The sequence below is a fragment of the Ranitomeya variabilis genome, chromosome 5 (genome assembly GCF_051348905.1).
Source record: "Ranitomeya variabilis isolate aRanVar5 chromosome 5, aRanVar5.hap1, whole genome shotgun sequence".
NCBI lineage: Eukaryota > Metazoa > Chordata > Amphibia > Anura > Dendrobatidae > Ranitomeya > Ranitomeya variabilis.
In genome coordinates this window covers 675,786,626-675,809,347 of record NC_135236.1, presented here as the reverse complement: position 1 = coordinate 675,809,347, position 22,722 = coordinate 675,786,626, and the positions used below count along the sequence as shown (strand labels likewise).

At 44.8% G+C, this 22,722-nt stretch overlaps 2 protein-coding genes across 4 annotated transcripts in view; both read left to right on the top strand.

Moving 5' to 3' along the window:
* LOC143777006 (E3 ubiquitin/ISG15 ligase TRIM25-like) overlaps positions 1–22,722 on the top strand; it is a 334,722-nt gene that overhangs the window by 5,828 nt on the left and 306,172 nt on the right. Inside the window, exon 2 of one of the 3 annotated variants that reach the window (XR_013215958.1) lies at positions 21,015–22,511. The exons of the other annotated variants lie outside the window; for them this stretch is intronic. The gene's annotated coding sequence lies outside the window, so the exon portion shown is untranslated. Of the gene's footprint in view, positions 1–21,014; positions 22,512–22,722 lie in introns of those variants that run through there. 3 annotated transcript variants of the gene reach the window in all.
* LOC143777008 (E3 ubiquitin-protein ligase TRIM39-like) lies at positions 16,803–21,016 on the top strand. The gene has a single exon (XM_077266895.1). The coding sequence runs from the start codon at positions 16,844–16,846 to the stop codon at positions 18,566–18,568; it is 1,725 nt and encodes a 574-aa protein (XP_077123010.1). The 5' UTR covers positions 16,803–16,843; the 3' UTR covers positions 18,569–21,016.

The window sequence follows — 22,722 nt, the reverse complement described above, 5'->3', positions numbered from 1 at the left end:
AAAAATGTAACACAGACTGTGTTCACATGTAGAGCAAACGCTGATTTTTCTCCGCTGCTTTTTATATGCACGTTTTCTGCATGACGCAATAACAATCTTCTCTGATTATTGCATTTTTGATGCATTTTTTATATGTTTGTTTTCTCCCTTATTTATGTATTTTGGTGCAGGTGTGAAGACTTTTTTTATGCATTTTCAATAGTACAGAAAAGCTTTGATTCTACACTCAAAGATGCAATTGCATTTTCTTTTACAGGTGTTTTTTCAAGCTAAACATAGAAGCCTATAGAGAAAAATGCCCCAAAAACGCACAGTTTCAGCACCATCTTTAGGGCTCATACCCATCAGCGTTAATAACATCGGTTCCATGTTGTTCCTGAAAAGTCGGTCGTTCGTCATACAAGTATCATACAAGTATAATGCAATTTTAAAATTACAGAATTTTCCTGAACAAAACCGGACTTTTTCTGCAATAAATCCGCTCGCCTTTTTATCGCTTTTTTTCGTGTTTTTTTCACGTTTTTTATGCGGATTTTTCTGGAGCTTTCCACTGCTATATTATATAGTGGCAAATCCAGAGATTTTCCACAAAATTAATGAACATGCTGCGTTTTTTTCCCAATGTGTTTTTTTGCGGAAAAAAATGTAACATGTGCACAACAATTGCGGAATGCATTCTAATATTAGGATGCTTAATGTAAGCTTTTTTTTAGCATTTTTATAGCGGAAAACAGCCGAAAAAACGCGCAAAAAATTAAAAAATCCTGAACGTGTGCACATAACCTAAGATCTGATATTGACACGTTATCCTTCTGGCGTCTTCTTGGTATGGGTATTATATATCAGATGTACCGAGCGCCAATGTTTTTTTCCCCATGTAAATCCAGTTTTCTCCGCACAATTTTTTTTATAAGGTTAATGTCTTTTTTTTGTTGTTTTTTTTTTTTTTACACAATTTTTGAAGCTTTTTTGACTCTAATGCCAAGTTTAGTGTATATTCCACTATTCGTCCCAATGAAGGAAGTGAAATATCTGTTATTTTTCCGCAGTACAAACCGCAATGTAAAATGGAGATTGTGAGCTCGGCCTCTCCCCGATATCAGTATCTGACCTTACAAATGCTCCTCTGGATAAAGGGGTAAACATTTCCACTAATGCCACTAAAATCTTGTAGAAACCCTTCCCTGAATAGTGGAAGTTGTTATATCCTCACCGACTTCATAATAATGTATTAACAATGGGAGGTCAGAAAAGGATGGAAGGTGTAAGAAGGAGACCCAGTACTTTTATCCCGATGCCGTAAGTTACTGTTGTTTTATTTTTTAGTCTTCTTAGTAATGAGCGCCCCCTAGATGAAGCAGACAGAACTTATTTAAAGCAACCATTCTTCAGTATATTTATTGCTTATCATCGTTTTTAATCCTCTTTTCCATCCTAGTGATTTTGATGATCCAATTAATATGAACTCGTTACCAGCTCCGGCCAATTTTCGAGAGATTTGAAATACTTGACTGTGTAGATAAACCCTGCTTGCCAACTCCTGGAAAGTTTAGAAAGTTTATTTTTTTAAAATGGTTAGTATAGAAGAAATAGGAGACAAAAAAGCGCAAATAGGGTCTTATCCTCAGGACTGCTCTTACAGAATTATAAGAGAACTGCTCACCTGGTGGTGCAAAGTAAAGGCGTGTAATTTGTCAGCTGCTGCAGATCCACAGGTCGGCGCTGCGACCTCTTAGAGACGTTATAATAGATGAATGTGGTTATAATCTGCGCTGCTGTAACAAATAATGAATCCAGATATAGTTGTAAGGTGTTCGGGTGGTTTATTCAACGCGTTTCGAAGCTCATGGCTTCTTCTTCAGGAAGTTTCCACACAAAGATACCGATACCCGAACACCTTACAACTATATCTGGATTCATTATTTGTTACAGCAGCGCAGATTATAACCACATTCATCTATTATAACTGTTCTGTCTCCGCCATCTAAATTGTTACCTCCATTATCTGTTTGTATAATTTGCAGTTTCTCAGCCAGTATACAGTATTGATATATTCATGCCTTTGTTCATCTGTAGTGCTTTGGCTCCCTCTAGCGGTCAGAGATATGTTGACTGTTCTATTTTTCTGCTATGTATTTTTTATGTCTGATCCTCCTTTGCAATGCATTATGGTAGCTCAGCCCACATTTCCCTCCAGTTTCATTCACTTCCTCTAGTTTGCCTTCCAGGGAAGACGCTTACACTTCATTCCCCTTGCGATTGCATTGCCGGTATGTCTTTATGTTTTTTCTCTAGATATGTCTGCTCTATATTAGCCTAGCTTAACCAGTTGCACTCCTAGTTCAGTTACTAGCCTTCTAAATGTAATGCATAATGTTTATCATGTGTAGTATGTATCGTTCTATACCATGTACTGATTCCATGTATATCATTATTCACAGTTTCACCGCATCAATATACCAATACGTTTAATAAAGCACAGACTCAACCACAGTCTCCTTATTGGACCCGGTATAGCGGTTTAGCTGACTGGATAGCTACATGAGCCTGCCTCATTTAGTGAGGACAGAACAGTGAAACGGCAGCCATCCAACTAGTGGGATTCAAGTCACCGGCTACTCAGAGACTAAATACAGCTACAGCAATCTCTGCACAGCCAAGCACTTTCCCAAGACACCATGTCTCACAAATCACATAGAATAAGATCTGTTACTTCCGTTTCCTCAAAGACAACATCCATCACCAGCGCGGTTGCCATTGCCCGCGCAAATGCTGAAGCCGCCAAAATACGAGCGAGCTTTGCTGACCAAGAGATGCAACTTAAATTAGAAAAAGCACGCCTAGATGATGAAGAGAGAAGGTCACGCTTAGAGCACGCATAGATCATGAGAGAGCCGATCAAGAGAGAAGGATGCAGTTAGAAAAGGCACGCATAGATCATGAGAGAGCCGATGAAGAGAGAAGGACACAGTTAGAGAAGGCACGTGTGGATGCCGCCTTAGAAAGCCTAGCAGCAAAAAGGGAAGCTGCCGCAGCCCTCGCTGAAGCGGAATCGCTAGAAGCCGCGCAAAGCCCCAAGCTGCATAGCCAAAGCAGTACGTCGAGTCTGGAGTTTCCTCTACAAGACACACCACAACGCACATCTCAGTATGTTAATGAACTTCCTGATCCAAACTATAACCCTGAACCAGCACCAGAACGAGAATACGACGTCTCCAGCGAAGTGAGCGAGAGTCACCACGAGGCTCAGCTCCAGGACAGAAACAAACTCGAAAACGTGAGACAAAACGACTCTGCTAATGACTACCTTGCCCCTCACCAGGTAACCAACGTGGATCACCCTGCTGACACACCGTACGTCAGACCGAAGCAATACGACACCGGTTGGCGCCACCCTGAGGACACTAACAGGTATGAACGCACCTCACATCACTATCAGGGAGATCCATCACCAGTGTACTCCACCGACAACCGGTTCACAACAGAATTTGCCAAGTTCTTCACACGACGTGAACTGGTTGCCAAGGGGCTCATGAAATTCACTGACCAAGCTGAAGGATACAGAGCTTGGAAAGCTTCCTTCCAAAATGTCATTAGAGACTTGGGGCTACAACACAGGGAAGAGATAGACCTGTTAGTCAAATACCTGGGAGGAGAGTCAGTCAAACACGCAGTAAGGATCAGAGACATTAATATAAACCGCCCTGAGACTGGCCTCAGAGAGATCTGGAAGAGGCTGGATGAGTGCTACGGTTCGGCAGAGGTAATAGAAAGAGCCTTGTTCAAAAGAATCGATGACTTTCCTAAAATATCTAACAAAGGTCTCCAGAAACTTAGAGAGCTAAGCGACCTACTAAAGGAAGTCCAAGTTGCCAAATACGAGGACGACCTACAGGGACTTGCATTTCTTGACACAGCCAGAGGTGTTAACCCTATAGTCCAGAAGTTGCCCTACAATCTACAGGAGAGGTGGCTCACACATGGTTCCACGTACAAATACAAACACAGTGTTCCATTTCCCCCCTTCTCCGTTTTTGTAGACTTTATACACCAACAAGCGAGAATTAGAAACGATCCCAGCTTTGACTTTGCAATGCCATATGCCACACCGTCACCACCTGCAAATCCACGCAGAACATCTGTGGCAGTACACAAGACTTATGTTTCTTCTCCAGGTTCTAATTACAGGTCTGCTGGCTGCTCCCAATCAGAGACAAAGGTGCAGGACCCTGACAAGCAGTGCCCACTTCATCAGAAGCCTCATCCTCTCCTGAAATGCAGAGCCTTCAGAGGAAAATCTATGCCAGACCGCAGAAGCTTCCTGAAAGAGAATGGTATCTGCTACAAGTGCTTCTCGTCCACAACTCATCTCGCCAAGGACTGCAAGGTCAGTGTAAAATGCACAGAATGTGGCACCACAGACCATAACACTGCTCTACACCCAGGCCCAGCTCCATGGAGTGCACAAAACACGCCAGCTGACAGTGAGCATGGCGGGGAGGAAAGGAACACTGATACAGCTACGCCAGAGATCACTTCACAATGTACCGAGGTCTGCAAAGGGACAATAGACAGTAGGTCCTGTTCAAAAATATGCCTTGTCAGAGTATACCCAAAAGGCCATAGAGACCAGGCTGTAAGACTGTATGCTATCTTGGATGATCAAAGTAATCGATCCTTGGCTAGATCAACTTTCTTTGACCTATTCAACATCAAAGGGCCAAGCACTCCCTACTCATTAAAGACATGTGCAGGTACTGTGACAACAGCGGGCAGGAAAGCTACAGACTACCAAATCGAGTCATTAGACGGACAATTCTGCCTACCACTACCTACGATCATCGAATGTAACCAGATCCCAGACAACAGATCTGAAATCCCTACGCCAGATGTAGCAATCCATCACGCTCACTTAAAGCGAATAGCACACCTTATACCGGAACTCGACCATCAGGCCCAGATAATTGCTGTTGGGGAGAGATATCCTGCAGGTTCATAAAGTGAGACGTCATATCAATGGACTCCACAATGCTCCCTATGCCCAAAAGCTAGACCTAGGATGGGTCATAATTGGCAACGTATGCTTGGGACGCATGCACGCCCCATCTTCTGTGACAAGCATGCTGACAAATACATTGGAGAAAGGACGACCATCTCTGTTTCAACCTTGTAACAATGAGTTCCATGTCAGGGAACTGCCACACAGCATCCAACTGCCCAATCATTTAATAGACTTTACTCACGACAGCAGTATAGTGTCGGGAAGCTATGAGGATCAGTTAGGGTGCACAGTCTTCCAGAGAACTAAACAGGACAACCAAGTGGCAATGTCGGTAGAGGACAAGTTGTTCTTAGAGGTAATGGACAAGGGACTCGTTAAAGATGAGACCAACAGCTGGGTCGCACCTCTTCCCTTCAAAACCCACAGACCACGTCTACCGAACAACAAAAATCAGGCATTACAACGTTTCTCCTCTCTCAAACGTAATCTGCAAAAGAAACCAGAGATGAAAGATCACTTTTTCTCCTTCATGTCAAAGATTTTTGAAAACCGTCACACAGAACTAGCTCCCACTCTCAAAGACTCTGAAGAATGCTGGTTCCTACCCATGTTCGGAGTATACCACCCTAAGAAACCAGGCCAGATTAGAGTCGTGTTCGATTCCAGTGCCAAATTTAATGATGTCTCCCTAAATGACGTTCTATTAACAGGACCAGACCTCAATAACAAACTGCTGGGAGTACTTATGCGCTTCCGTAAGGATTCCATTGCCTTCATCGCTGACATCCAGCAAATGTTCCATTGTTTCCTTTTGAGAGAGAGAGACAGGAACTTCCTAAGATTCTTCTGGTACAGAGACAATGATCCTACTAAAGAAGTCACAGAGTACCGCATGAGAGTGCACATCTTCGGCAACAGTCCTTCCCCTGCCGTCGCCATTTACGGACTCAAAAGGTCAGCTCAGGAAGGAGAAGCAGAATACGGAGAAGATGTCAGAAGATTCATAGAAAAGGACTTTTATGTCGACGACTGTCTCAAAGCAATGCCTTCAATTGAGACTGCCATCAGTCTTCTCAGGAGAGCCCAGGACATGCTTGCCTGCTCGAACCTTAGGCTTCATAAAATAGCCTCAAACAGCCAAGAACTCATGGAAGCATTCCCTTCTCAGGACCTATGTAATGGTCTCAGAGACCTGGACCTGGGGTCAGACCCCGCACCAATGCAACGCAGCCTCGGGCTTCTCTGGAATCTACAGTCAGACACTTTCACCTTTCAGGTCAACCAGGAAGAAAGGCCTTTTACACGTAGAGGCGTCCTGTCTACCATCAACAGTCTGTACGATCCCTTGGGTTTCGCAGCTCCTGTTACTATACAAGGCAAGGCCCTATTAAGAGACTTAACTAGGGAAACATCTGACTGGGATGCACCTCTGCCACCTGATAAGAGGATCCAGTGGGAAGAGTGGAAGAACTCGTTAGCGGCACTCTCCAACCTGAATGTGCCAAGACCATACGCCCCTGTGCCATCTACTGAAATACAAAGCCAAAGACTGTACGTATTTGCAGATGCTTCTGTCAAAGCGATTGCCGCTGTTGCCTACCTGAGAACTGTAGACTCCAAAGGTCAGTGCCACATTGGTTTCATTATGGGAAAGGCCAAACTCGCACCACAACCAGAGCACACTATACCCAGGTTAGAGCTTTGTGCCGCAGTCCTAGCCATTGAGTTAGCAGAGTTCATCACATCCGAAATGGATATCGACCTGACACAGGCCAAGTTCTACTCAGACAGCAAAGTAGTCCTGGGATATATCCACAACGAAACCAGGCGATTCTATGTTTATGTCAATAACAGAGTGCTACGAATCAGGAGATCAGTTCATCCAAAGCAGTGGCATTACATACCCACAGACCAGAATCCTGCAGATCATGCAACTAGAGCGGTTGACGCAAGTCGACTAGGAAGCACAACGTGGCTGTCAGGACCAAAACTATTGTACATTGAGGAATGTTTTCCAGACACCTTTGAACTAGTAGGAGAGGACTCAGATGCTGAAATCCGCCCTCAGGTGTCTACACTTCATACAATGACCTCTGTTATCCAGCTCGGATCTTGCAGGTTCAACAGATTCTCAAGTTGGAAGTCACTTACTCGAGCTATTACCTGCCTGACTCATATAGCTCGCTCATTCAAGACCACCAGAACTTGTGGCACAGAAAAATGTAAAGGTTGGCATCTTTGTAAAAATACCTATGTTTCCTCCGACTTAGAGTTCTCTAGAAATCACATCATCCTCACTGTTCAAAGAGAAACCTACTTTGCAGAAATCCAATGTCTTATCAACAAAGCTCCAATACCAGTGAGCAGCGTATTGAGAAAACTCGACCCATTCATCGACAACAGTGGCCTGCTGAGAGTAGGAGGCCGACTCAAAGAAGCTGAGATGGAGTTTGTGGAGAAATTCCCTCTTATACTTCCCGGAAAATGTCATGTTGCCTACCTAATCGTACAACATTACCACAATCTGGTCAAGCACCAAGGAAGACTATTTACGGAAGGAGCCATCAGGTCTGCCGGTGTGTGGATCGTCGGTGCAAAGAGACTCATCAGTAGTGTCATCTACAAATGTATTACCTGCCGTAAGCTTCGTGGTTCGACTCAAACTCAAAAGATGGCTGACCTACCAGCAGATAGACTCAGCCCAGACCCTCCCTTTACCAGTGTTGGTCTCGATGTGTTTGGGCCTTGGTCAGTTGTTACACGTCGTACTAGAGGCGGCCAAGCCAATAGTAAACGTTGGGCAGTCATGTTCACTTGCATGTCAATCAGAGCCGTCCACATAGAGGTCATTGAGTCCCTCGACACGTCAAGCTTCATCAATGCCTTAAGACGCTTTATTGCCATCCGTGGTCCTATCAAGCACATACGCTCAGACAGAGGTACCAACTTCGTCGGTGCAGCAAAGGAATTGGGAATACCTTCAAATCTTGAGAGGTTCCTCAGTGACCAAAGTTGCACATGGTCATTCAACCCACCTCATTCTTCACATATGGGAGGATCTTGGGAGCGAATGATTGGTCTAGTACGGAGAATTCTTGACTCCACTCTTCTTCAAGAAGGGGCAGCGAGGCTCACCCATGAAAGCCTCATCACCTTCATGGCAGAAGCTGCAGCTATAATTAACGCAAGACCCCTGGTTCCAGTTCCTAACGACCCTGAGGAGCCCTTGCTATTGACTCCAGCTACTCTACTTACCCAGAAAACGGGACTGTCCAGTGCCCCTCCAGGAGGATTCGATGCTAAGGACCTCTACAAGCGCCAATGGAGACAGGTACAAAGTCTTGCAAATACTTTCTGGGACAGGTGGCGCAAACAATATTTGTCTACCCTGCAGCCACGTACGAAGTGGCAATCTACTAAACCTAATCTGAACGTAGGTGACCTTGTTCTTGTGAAAGACTGTCAAATTCACCGGAACCAGTGGCCACTTGGTCTAGTTACCGCAACGTTCCCCAGCAAGGATGGCAATGTCCGCAAAGTTGAACTAAGGATGACCAAAGGGAATGAACCTAAGACATTTTCCAGACCGGTATCTGAACTGGTCCTATTGTTGCCTTCGGAAGAAAGGAGTAGTGACATCCGTTGATGTCAGACGGGGAGTGTTCTGTCTCCGCCATCTAAATTGTTACCTCCATTATCTGTTTGTATAATTTGCAGTTTCTCAGCCAGTATACAGTATTGATATATTCATGCCTTTATTCATCTGTAGTGCTTTGGCTCCCTCTAGCGGTCAGAGATATGTTGACTGTTCTATTTTTCTGCTATGTATTTTTTATGTCTGATCCTCCTTTGCAATGCATTATGGTAGCTCAGCCCACATTTCCCTCCAGTTTTCATTCACTTCCTCTAGTTTGCCTTCCAGGGAAGACGCTTACACTTCATTCCCCTTGCGATTGCATTGCCGGTATGTCTTTATGTTTTTTCTCTAGATATGTCTGCTCTATATTAGCCTAGCTTAACCAGTTGCACTCCTAGTTCAGTTACTAGCCTTCTAAATGTAATGCATAATGTTTATCATGTGTAGTATGTATCGTTCTATACCATGTACTGATTCCATGTATATCATTGTTCACAGTTTCACCGCATCAATATACCAATACGTTTAATAAAGCACAGACTCAACCACAGTCTCCTTATTGGACCCGGTATAGCGGTTTAGCTGACTGGATAGCTACATGAGCCTGCCTCATTTAGTGAGGACAGAACAATAACGTCTTTTTTTAAAATGGGAGACTTTCTGGAAGAGTCTAGAGCCACATTGTCACAGATCCCTTCTCTCACATTGTGGTACCTCATTGGGCAGCATCTTACTCCAGCCTGCCATCCAAGGGGCAAACTGACTACCACTTTCTTAAGTGAAGAAATAAGTGAAGTCAAGAATTGTCCACAAGTTCTAGTTTCCTCTTAAGAACTGTGCTCTTTGGTGAAACAGCTCAATCTTTAAATGTGGTGAACAGCAGCGGGGGGAGGCTCCTGCTGCAGGTAGTTGTCTTGCAGCCACACACAGGACAGTTATGACGGGAGCAGAATAAAAGGCCGATCTCTTGAGACGCCCATTTCTCAGCTTCAGTTGTAATATGTTCAAAATCAGATGAAGTAAAAGAAGATTAATGTATTAAGTGAAGCATAGAGTCTGGATCACGTGAGATGATTATCACCCTCTACTTCTCCTTGGTCAGGCCTCATCTGGAATACTGTGTCCAGTTCTTGGCACCAGTTTTTACAAAAGACATCGAAAAACTGCAGCAAGTCCAGAGAAGAGCTACCGGAATGGTGAGCGGACTGAAAAGTATGTCCTACTAGAAATCATTAAAGGATCTGGGAATGTTCAGCTTGTAAGAAAGAAGGCTAAGAGGAGACTTAATAGCTGTCTACAAATATCTGAAGTGATGTCACATTGTAGAGGGATCATCATTATTCTCACTTACACAATGAAACACGAGAAGAAATGGAATGAAACCGAAAGGGAGAAGATACAGATTAGATATTAGAAAAAACTTTTTGTTCAAATCAGGTTTATTGAAGCAAATAAACAATACAAACAATAGTACAATGCTGAAACAATTGTTAAACTCAGTGGGTTACAACCCGTAGATCGTATAGAAAGAGAGAGTCTCAGCAGATATTAAATGTAGTTGGCCACTGCCAACGATAACACTTTCAAGTTAACAATAATATTCTTCTCAGTTAAAACTAATAAGCAGCATCAAAGGCAATAAAGCATTACTAGCTATATTAATCCTTTGTATTAGTGTATAATGTCACTAGATATAAAAAGTAAGCGAAAGTAGAAAAAATTAAAGAAGCGAAAAGAGGGAAGAAAGAAAAAAAAAAAAAAAAAAGGGGGGAGGGGGAGTGGAGAAGGAGGGGAAAGGAGAGCAGGTGAGGGTAAGAGGGTACACTAAGTGTGAGGAGTGCGACACCCCTCCCGGACCGACCACAAGTCCCACGTAGAGGCGAGAAGAACATTGAGTCATCAACATTGGTTCTAGGCCACAACAGCAAGTCAGAGGATATGGGTCGCTACCGTTACACAAGCGCCCCCAAAAACGGCTCCAGATGTGGATTAGAACCTGGACAACCATGCATCCAATTCCGGGGTCTCCCTGAATACAATCCATGAAGCCCAAGTGTTAAAAAATTTCATCGAGTCCCCCATGGATTCGCTTATCAATTGTTCCATTCTGAAAATGTTGTTAAATTCCACAACAAAGTCAGAGCCTGAGGGGTAACGATCTTGCTTCCAGTATCTAGGAATTAAATTCCTGACAGCCGTGAGAAAATGTCTGAGAAGACTCCTCTTAAAACCAGATATCGACATGTCACATAGAGACAAGAGGGCTAGTTCCAGTGTGGGTTGTATTTTGCGAAAGGACAATTTGTTATAGAGATCGAAAACCAGCATCCAGAATTTCTTTATGGGTGGACATTCCCACCAGATATGGACATAAGTCCCTTTTTCTGATGAGCATCTCCAACAAGTATCCGGTATCACCGGGAACATGGTGTGAACCTGGCAGGGGCATCTATACCACCTCGACAGAACCTTGTAACTCCTCTCCTGTGATACGGCCGACAGCGACGCTCTAAAGGTGAAAAGCAATATCTTATCCCTTTCCTCTTGGGATAATGAGATCCCCAGGTCACTCTCCCATTTTGAGAAAAATGTTGGGAAGTAATGTGTTGGAGTTTGACTCTCCTGGAAAAGATTATATAAGAGGGACACCTTACGAGTCGGGGGCTCTTCTGCGAGACAAATTTTCTCGAAAGGGGTCAACACCCCCATGGACTTGTTTAATTTAAATGATGTGCCTATGAAGCTCTTTAGTTGTTCGTAAAAGAACCAAGAGCCCTCGGGAGGCTCCCCCCCCTGGTATACTTCGTGTAGGGACTTAATACCTGTCTGATTTATGAAGTCAAATATAATGGGTTTTGAAGCTCTGTTTTTACTCAGGAAATTTTCCCTACGGAGACCTGCGGGAAAGTGAGGATTGTCATAGATTGGAGTCAGTGGACCCGGGGCTGAAGAAGTTATAGTATTTCTGCCACCCTGACGAACAAGTAAAAGCATATTTCTAGTCATGAATGGGAGGTTCGACCTCACCCCCCCCCCTGAGAAAAAACTTTTTGATAGTGAGGGTCAGGGCCGTATTTGCCACTAGGCGCTCGAGGGCACGTGCCTAGGGCGGGGACGATGCGGGGGGCGGCACCTGAGCAAGTGAGCAAGGTTTTTTTTTTTTTTTCACCTCCCGACCGCCCCAACCCTCGCCCGCCCCCCCTGGGCCCAAAAGACCGCCGCCTCCCCCCGCCCTCCTTGAAGACGATACTCACCCTGCTCCAGCGATGCCTGGTCTCAGCTTCTGTAGCGCGTCCTGAGTGAGCGGTCACATGGTACCACTCATTAAGGCTCATGAATATGCGCATATTCATGAGCCTTAATGAGCGGTATCACGTGACCGCTCACGCAGGAAGAAGGTGCTGCGAGCCTGCGCCTGTGCGCCGGGAGTCGGGACAGAGCCAGAGGGATGTCGGCGCGCCCGCTCGGTGTGAGACAGCTGACAGGTGAGTATGAGGGACAGGGGGGATGAAGGAGGACGGTAAGCCGCCCGTGCCATGGGAGAAGGAGCGGAGAGCGGAGGAGGGTGGTGGAGTGATGAGCCATGCATGGGGGGGAGGGTGGAGTGATGAGCCATGCATACGGGGGGAATATGAGTCATGCATACAAGAGGTGGGGGGGTTATGAGCCATGCATACAGGGGGCGGGGGGTGGATATGAGCCATGCATACAGGGGGGGAATTATGAGCCATGCATACAGGAGGTGGGGGGGAATTATGAGCCATGCATAGGGGGATATGGGCCATGCATACAGGGGGGCGGAGGGGGATATGAGCCATGCATACAGGGGGGGAATTATGAGCCATGCATACAGGAGGTGGGGGGGAATTATGAGCCATGCATAGGGGAATATGAGCCATGCATACAGGGGGGGTGGAGAGATGAGCCATGCATAGGGGGAAATATGAGTCATGCATACAAGAGGTGGGGGGGATATGAGCCATGTATACAGGAGGGCTGGGGGGTGGATATGAGCCATGCATACAGGGGGGGGGGAATTATGAGCCATGCATACGGGGGGGGATTATGAGCCATGCATACAGGAGGTGGGGGGGAATTATGAGCCATGCATATGTGGGGGGGGATATGAGCCATGCATATGGGATGGGAGGGAGATGAGCCATGCATACAAGATGGGGGGGGCATTATACACTATTGAGCATCATATGGGGTCATTATACAGTATGGAGCACTGTGTGGCTATTATACAGTATGGAGCATCATGTGTGGCCATTATACAGTATGGAGCATCATGTGTGGCCATTATACAGTATGGGGCATCATGTGTGGCCATTATACAGTATTGAGCATCATGTGGGGCCATTATACAGTATTGAACATCATGTGGGGCCATTATACAGTATGGAGCACTGTGTGGCCATTATACAGTATGGAGCATTATGTGTGGTCATTATACAGTATGGAGCACTGTGTGGCCATTATACAGTATGGAGCATCATGTGTGGCCATTATACAGTATTGAGCATCATGTGGGGTCATTATACAGTATGGAGCACTGTGTGGCCATTATACAGTATGGAGCATCATGTGTGGTCATTATACAGTATGGAGCATCATGTGCGGTCATTATACAGTATTGAGCATCATGTGGGGCCATTATACAGTATTGAACATCATGTGTGGCCATTATACAGTATTGAACATCATGTGTGGCCATTATACAGTATGGAGCATTGTGTGGCCATATTTTTTTGGTTATAATTATTGTATATGAAACAGTGTGATCAGCAGTGCTAAATGGGTGTGGTTGGGACTTGGATATGGGTGTGACTAGTTGTGAAATGGGTGTGGTCAGAGGCGTGGCCTAAAATTAGCCGCAGCGCACTACGTGCGCCGCAACCTTTATACCTCTTTCCCTTCAAGAGTTGGGAGGTATGGTACCGCATTTGCCAGATCACAGCAAGTGCCGCAAATCCCATAGGGAATGAATGAAGCCAAACGGAGTATTGCCGTAAGTGATCTGTTACGCGGCAGATGCGAAAAAACTGCCCGATCTGCTGCAAAAGGCTATTTTCACAACAGCGATTCTTGCCAAAGTCACTGGCGATAGTGTCATACTCACCAATGGGGGAGGCAGCACTAAAAGTGCCTATGGCAGCAGAAACTCTAAATACGGCCCTGGTGAGGGTGATCAAAAAGTGGAAGAGGAAGCCACGAGAGGTGGTGAGTTCTCCTTCAATGGAAATCTTCAAACAGAGGCAGGACAGACATCTGTCTGAGATGGTTTAGTGAGTCCTGCATTGAGCAGGCGGTAGGACACGATGATCATAGAAGTTCCATCCAACTCTAATCTATGATTTTAGGAAGTATTAGGATATTTTTTTGTGCATTTTCAGTGATTAGTGTTCCTTTATGATCTCTGCAGCTAAGATTTCACCACCGGCTCACCCAGGAATTTTTATTTCATGAAAGATGACCTCTTCTCCAATCTGACAGGCCTTATTCAGCAACTTTCAGGGAACTCCTCATGAAGGGTCATATGCAGATACACAGACATATGGATGCTAAATGTGAATGATAAATAAACAACAAAGAAGAATCTACGCCTTCGAAATGTGCTGGAGAAAGACATTATCAATTCCATGGGTGGCAAGAAGAACAAACAAATCAATTTTGGAACAAATCAAGCCACACATGTCACTGGAAGCAAGGATTACCAAGCTACGACTTGCTTACTGTGGACACAGCATACGAAGAAAGCAGTCACCGGAGAAGGACAACATGGTCGGAAAAATAGAAGGAACAAGTCAAAGAGGAAGACCAGCAACCAGCTGGCTTGATACTATCAAGATAAGACCCTGCTGGACCTTTCTAGGCTTGCACAAGATTGATCTTACTATAGAGCATTCATCCATCAAGTCGCCATGGCTTGGTATCGCCGAGATTAAAAAAAAAACATCATAAAGTGACAGACCTGTTTAGCTATTTATATTTGCTGCAGTTTTATGTAAGCAGTGCTCTGTTACAGACATTACAGTCCTTAGGGGGCTACCAGGTGGCGCAGACAGTCTTATACTTTCATGTGGTATGACATCTGGGATCTGTCTCTCTCGGCTAGGCTCTCAGCGAGTTCTTCCTGTAGGCAACCGTTTCATCACCTTAAGAAAAAGGAAACAGCTCACCCATTTCTCTGCTTACTCTCGTCGGCTTGATAGCCCTCTGCCCGCAATCTTTGACTGCCCTCCCTGCCCGATGCTCGTCACAAGCCTCTGGCCCACGGCAGCTCTTCTCTATCAGGAGAAGGGTACTATCCAAGTCCCCCTTGGCCTCTGCAGAAACCGCAGAACCCTTACCCCCTTTCCAGTGCTTATATGGTCAGGGTATGTGGGCACTTCATTGGCATATGTTCAGACCACAACATGATGCTGAAAATGGTGCCTATATGCTGAATCCTTCCCTTCAGAGAGTACCAACACACAGCAACACTGTGACTTTCTCCTCTTCCACAGGTTGGCACAGCACCTACCACAATAAACAGCCTGTGCCATGTGATGTGCAGTTGTGGAGCCGGAATCCCGCGCGAATATGTTTTCTGCCCGGCTATGGGCATTGGCTTCATTGTTCTGCGCAGACGCTGGTGAGTTATTGTTAATGAAGTAGAGGTGACTCGCCGGCGCCTGCGCAGAAGAACAGTAAAGACATTGCCCATAAAATGCCGGAAAAGGCACGCATAATCGCTCAAATACAGGAAGCAGGCGCGGGATTCCAGCACCACAAATGCACATTATATAGCACTGTGACGCACATGGGAGGAGGGTGGTACGCAACAGATCACCGGAGGAAGAGTTTCCTTCCAGGCACCGCACGCCCCGGATCCTGGATGAATTAATTAACATACCGTATTTTCCGGCGTATAAGACGACTTTTTAACCCCTCAAAATCTTCTTAAAAGTCGGGGGTCGTCTTATACGCCAGGTACAGATAAAATGTGCATATGGTGGGTGGGGGGGGGGAGTGGTCCCGATGACGAGGAGAGGGGGCGTCTCACAGTAAAGTGTGAGTGGAGTATATCCCCCTATTACCTCATTGCGGCAGCCTCTCTGCTGGGGAGCGGCAGCTCCTCTTCGTGCCGTGGGTGCTCTGTGCTGTGGGGCGGCGGCGCATCTTCGTGCCATTGGTGCTGTGGGGTGGCGGCGGCGGCGCATCTTCTTGCAGCGTCGGGGCCCCGGCATCTCCTCCAGGCCCGGAGGCACCGGCTGCTCCATTGCTCTGATTCGGTGACCTCCGGGAAAATGGCTGCTGCTCAGATTCAGATCTGAATCTGAGCATGCGCCGCCCCCAGCGGCCATTTTCCCGGAGGCCACTGCATCGCAGCCTCCGGGAAAATGGCCTCTGCTCAGATTCAGATCTCGTCTCCCGAGATCTCGGGAGACGAGATCTGAATCTGAGCAGCGGCCATTTTCCCGGAGGTCACCGCATCAGAGCAATGGGGCTGCCGGTGCCTCCGGGCCTGGAGGAGATGCCGGAGGAGCCCCGACGCTGCAAGAAGATGCGCCGCCGCCCCACAGCACAGAGCAACCACGGCACGAAGAGGAGCTGCCGCTCCCCAGCAGAGAGACCCCCACGCTGCCGCAATGACGTAATAGGGGGATATACTCCACTCACACTTTACTGTGAGACGCCCCCTCTCTTCGTCATCGGGACCAGTCCCCACGCCAAAAGGCACACATTCACCGGCCCTATAAGATGACATACGGCGTATAAGAAGACCCCCGACTTTTAAGAAGATTTTATATTTTAACTGGAAAAGTTGGGGGGGTCGTCTTATATGCCGGAAAATACGGTAACATATTAAAAGTCTATTTCTCAGCAACAGGACAGCAGATATGAACAATACAGGACTATTTTTACAATTCTATCATATGTATGCCCATAGTAATAGCTTAAAAGCGTCCCCAGGGGTGACAGATTCCCTTTACCTACATACAAAAGAGCAACAGAAGAGTGAGGAAATGATGATCTGATCACAGGAGCTTACACTCTAATAGGAAGGCAGAGTACAAACATGGAGAAATCAACTCCTTCCCTGTTATCTATTTTTCTGTTCCCAGTTAGCACATTATATGGTTAATAGACTCTCAGACACAAGTTCCGCAATGTCATATTTCCTGAAACACGCCCTATAACATTTACGAAACGAAGCCATGGCGTCCGCTGATCTGAGAGAAGAGCTGGAATGTTCCATCTGTCTGACCCTGTATACAGATCCTGTAACCCTGAGATGTGGACACAACTTCTGCTGGGTCTGTATTGATCGGGCCCTGAATACACAGGACGAGTCTGGAGATTATTCCTGTCCTGAATGTAGAGAAGAGTTTCAGGAGCGACCAGCACTGATAAGGAACATAACTCTGGGTAATGTAGCAGAGCATTTCAGGTCTACTCATCCACATCAGGAGGAGATCACCGGGATCTGCTGCACTTACTGTGTGGACTCTCCTGTACCTGCTGTTAGATCCTGTCTACACTGTGAGGCTTCTCTGTGTGAGAAACACCTGAGAGTTCACAGTAAAGGACCAGAACACGTCCTCACTGATCCCAGCACTTCTTCTCTGGAGAATAGGAAATGTTCTGTCCATAAGAAGATCCTGGAATATTACTGCACTGAGGACGCTGCTTGTATCTGTGTGTCCTGCAGTTTGGCCGGAGAACATCGGGGACACCGGGTGGAGATGCTGGAGGAGGCCTCTGAGAAGAAGAAGAAGAAACTGAGAAATGTTCTCCGCAAACTGATCACAAAGAGAAAAAAGACTGAGGAAAGAGTCAAGAGCCTGAAGGAACAGGGGAGAAAAGTTAAAGAAAAATCATCAGGAGAAGCTGGAAGAGTCATGGCCCTGTTTATAAACATCAGGAGACGGGTGAACAACCTGCAGGGCAAGGTCCTGAGTTACATCTCCAGGTGGGAAAAGCAAGTGTCACATTCACTGTCTAATGTGATAAAGAAGCTGGAAATAAAGAAGGACGAGCTGTCCAGGAAGATGAGGGACATTGAGGAGCTGTGTAACATGACGGATCCACTGACTGTCTTACAGGAACCTGACACCGGTGACTTGTGTGATCCTGAGGAGGAGGGAGGTGATAAGACATATGATGTAGATGTGGATGTGATTACAGGGATGTTAGATGCAGGTTTCTCTGATATAATAAGATATCTACAAACTATCTCACCCCAAAAAACAAAAGAAATGAGGCCACAACCTCTCAGTGCCCAATCTGTGACCAGTCACATAAAAAAATTATCTTTTTCAGGTATGAAATATGGGGGCGGTGATGTAATAGTCAGGACTTGGTGTGACTGTGAGAAGGTAAAGGGAGGGATCTATGGGGAGGGTCCTGCAGACATATTACTGGATGTAAACACGGCTGCTAATAATCTCCTCATATCAGACGACCTGAAAACTGCGACCTGGACAAGAATAACACAGAATCGTCCAGAAACAGCAGAGAGATTCCTGTTTGATCAGGTGATGAGCGGGAGGAGATTTACCTCAGGACGACATTACTGGGATGTGGAGATCAGTAGGCCAGGATTGTGGAGTGTGGGGATGAGTTACCCAAGTACAGACAGGAGGGAGCAGTCACACATTGGATATAATAACAAGTCCTGGTGTTTATATGGAGGGCAGGGGTACTTAATGAGACATGACAGTAAATTTATCCCGTTACCTCACCAGATCTTCAGTGATAGGTTCAGGATATGTCTGGATTATGAGGCCGGGCAGTTGTCCTTTTATGAGCTGTGTGACCCCTTCAGACACTTACACACCTTCACTGCCGCCTTCTATGAGCCTCTACATGCTGTGTTATGTGTATATAGAGGTTCTTTAAAGATATTAGGGAGGAGCACCTGTGAGGAACCGTCACCATAGAATAAATCTGACGAGCGACTAGTGACATCACACTGAGCCCAATATATGATTGGTGGAGCGTTCAGCCAGTGTGAGGAGCCTCGTGAAGGATCTGATTCCTTGGGGGTGACTTTATGTGAATTGTTTTTGTTGCATCTTGTACTGTTATTTTCATAAATGCAGAAAAAAATCAAGAATTATATATATATATCCTTAGATTATACTTCTAGTGTTCCTCAGAAATATTTGTGACTGTGTACAAATTCTATTAATATTCATACAACTTTTTGAAAAAATAGATAATCATGATGATTTTTCTGCGTTCAACCCTTGAAGAAACAAATGTTACTGTAATGTGAACTGCTATGTGGGTTAATGATGTTGATATTGTGAATTGCTGACATCGGGTATAGCAGGAGTTAATGTTTGGGGACTAGCCCAGAATGGGGGGGGGGGGGGGATAAGCTAGAGGGAAATTGACAGTTTCCTGCCGGAGCGTCAGAAAGGATCCAGTGTGCTTAGAGAAAGGACCTAAAGTCTAAAGTGAACAGTGCAGCATGACGTGGGTGTACTTAATGGTAGAGGAGACCGTGAGAGAGATAGTGTGATGTGGAGCAGAACCAAAGAGGAGAGACCGAGAGTATATAACACTAAGAGGTCATGGGTTCAGAAAGAATAGAGTACGCAAGACGAAGAGCGTGCTCCAGGCAGGAGTTCCAGTGCGTCAGGGACAGAGAAGATAAGTACCAGCTTTACTGGCAATATACAGAGGCTTGCAAAAGTATTCACCCTCTTGGCATTTTTTGTGTTTTGCTACCTCACAACCTGAAATGTAATAGTTTTTTTCTGAGGATTTGCATCAGTTCATGTAAAGAACATGCCCACAACTGTCAACATTTGGCTTTCTTGTTATTGTGTAGCAAACAACAAATAAGACAAAATATCTGAAAACTTCAGCGTGCATAACTATTCACCCCCCTAAAGTCAGGTCTTTGTGGAGCCTTCTTTTGTGGCAATTACAGCTGCAAGCTGCTTTGAAAAAGTCTCTATGAGCTTTCCACATCTTGTCAGTGGAATTTTTGCCCATTCCTCAAGGAAAAACTGTTCCAGCTCTCTAAAGTTAGATGTTTACCTTTGGTGAACAGCGATCTGACTACAGATTCTCAAGGTCTGGTCTTGGATTAAGGTCTGGACTTTGACTCGGCCGCTCCAAAACATTCACACGTTCTCCCTTACACCCCTCCAGTGTTGCTTTAGCAGTATGCTTTGGGTCATTGTCTTGTTGGAAGGTGAACCTCAAAACCAGTGTCAAATCTCTGAGACTGAAACAGGTTTTGTTCAATAATATCCCTGTATTTTGCACCATCCATCTTCCCCTTGACTCAGACCATTGTCCCTATCCCTGCTGTTTAAAAACATCCCCACTGCATGATGGAGCCACCAGCATGTTTCACTGTGGGGATGCTTTGCTTAGGGTGATGAGCTGTGTTGGTTTGGCGCCAGACATAGTGTTTACCTTGTTGGCCGAAAAGTTCAATTTTAGCCTCGTCTGACCACAGCACCTTCCTCCAGATATTTGGGGAGTCTCCCACGTTTTTTCTGGAAAACTCCAAACAAGCCTTCCAATTTGTATTTGTAAATAATTTGTTTTCTGCCCACTTCTTCCACAAAGGCCACCTCTATGGAATGTACGTGTTTTGTGGTCGTGTGGAAAGATATTCCAGTTTCTGCTTGGGAACTCTGCAACTCATTTAGGGTTACCTTTGGTCTCTGGCTGCCTCTCTGATTAATGCCCTCTGATTGTTTTGGTGGGTGATCCCATCTTGGCAGGTTTGTTGTGGTACCATGTTCTTTCCATTTGATTATAATGGATTTAATGGTGCGTGGGGGATCATCAGAGATTTGGAAATTTTTTGTTACCCACCCTGACTTGTACTTCTAAAAACCTTTGTCCCTGACTTGTTTGCAGATCTCCTTGGTCTTCATTGTGATGTTTGGAGATCTCCTTGGTCTTAGTGGTGGTATTTGGAGATCTCCTTCTTCTTCATGGTGGTGTTTGCAGATCTCCTTGGCATTTATGTTGTTGTTTGGAGATCTCCTTGGTTTTTCATGGTGTTGTTTCGAGATCTCTTTGGTCTTTATGGTGTTATTTGGAGATTTCCTTGCTCTTCATGGTTGTGTTTGGAGATCTCCTTGGTCGTTATGGTGTTTGGAGATCTCATTGGTCTTCATGGTGTTTGGAGATCTCCTTGATCTTCATTGTGTTGTTTGGAGATCTCATTGGTCTTCATGGTGTTGTTTGGAGTTCTCCTTGTGTTCATGGTGTTGTTTGGAGATCTCCTTGGTCTTCATGGGGTTGTTTGGAGATCTCCTTGGTCTTCATGGTGTTGTTTGGAGATCTGCTTGATCATCATGGTGGAGTTTGGTTAGTTGTGCCTCTTGTTAATGATGTTGCCTTTCAGAAAAGGTAAAGTGTATATACTGACAGACATGTAACACTTAAATTTCACACAGAGGGACGTCCTGTCACCAAGCATGGGACTTATGAAGGAAATTGCTTGCACCAGAAATTTTTAAGGGTTTCATAGCAAAAAGGGTGAATACATATGCACATGCCAATTATTAGTTATTTCTTCCCATAAATTTAATTTATGAATATATTTTTTTCAGTTCACCAACTTAGGCTATTTAGCTCTGATGCATCACTCACAAATCGGATTACAAAAATGTTTATACACAGATTGTAATGTAATAAAATAGGTAAAAGGCAAGGGGGTGCATACCTTTACAAGCCACTGTAGTTCGCTAGAGGGGAAAGAAGATGCAGAACCGCGGGTTGAGTAAAGGACTTTTGATAGCTGAACTGTAGTTGGGTTGTGGTGAAGTAGTGAGGAGTAGTGAAGACAGAGGATAAGAGAGAAGAGAAAAAGGGATTAAATTTGCATGAAGAAAATGTTACGCATTGTCAAGGAAACGTTTGGGAAGATATGTACCCGCTATCTATTGTATATAACACTCCTCAAGTTAATGTTCAGTAAAAAGTATATTTTAAACTGGTGGTCTCCAACCTTGAACTGTCAAACATCTGGTCCTGGCCATCCAGCAACACCGGTTACATTTCGTCCATTGAGTTGTGTTAGAGCTGACGATTTTATTAATGCAAATTTGGGTCACATACAGCTTTTATGATCACTTTTTACAGCATTTTTGGGAAATGCGGGATTGAAAAACCTTACATTTAGTGTTTTGAAATGTATTAAATTTTATATTATAGTCGCGTTTAATGTATGCTTTAAATAATTTCATATTTTGATAAACCAGACATTTATGGACTTGGTGATTCCAATTATGTTTATCTTTATCACTTTTTATTTTTAAAACTGGAAATAGGGGGAGTGATTTTAATAGTTAACATTTTTTTTTACGCCCCCCTAGGGGACCTTAAAGAAAACCTGTAAAGTGAAAAAATGCTATTAACCTGCAGATATTAGGATAATATGCCGGTTAAAGGGAAGCTGTCAGCTAATACATTCTGCCCAAACCCCTTGAGAAAGGCTACATCGCCGAAACGCGCGTCAGGGAGGACGCTGGCAGACATATTCCTGGCTGTTCACGGGTAACGATATCAGCTATGTGACTGTCTTTTTGATATACATTATATGAGCTAGGTTATTAATGTACTAGGCTATATGAGAAATGTTCAATATTTGTGATTACATTTTATAAGACTATATATGACCCTTATGCCTATGCTGCTAATATTGATTATGTCTTGTGAGCATCCTATTTTTGGCATGTGTTAGTGGGTGTAACCCCTTCTTTTCCTCTTCTCATCTGTACCTGGTTATCTAATAAACTTTATTTTTGTCTATTTAAATTATAATTTTAATTTTTCGTCATTGTTTCTCTTCGTTCCAAATCGTGGGGAAGTAGAGTTACATCACTCTGCTCTTACACTTACATTCAATTAAATAAAAAATTGTTCTCTTTTCTTGAGATCTGTTCTTAGTGGGATTCAAGCCCCCAAACTATAACATTCGAGTCAGTAATGAAAGTTATGTGCCACAGGCTACACTGAGAAGAATGAGAGCATTTTATCTATTTAAATGTGCAGTGCATGCTCCGAAATTACAGATAGAGTTTACTGATACATGGAGATACATGTCTATATACCA

Bases quoted from the DNA above. Each gene is read 5' to 3' on its own strand.
- LOC143777008 (XM_077266895.1), top strand. From the start codon at position 16,844: ATGGCGTCCGCTGATCTGAGAGAAGAGCTGGAATGTTCCATCTGTCTG.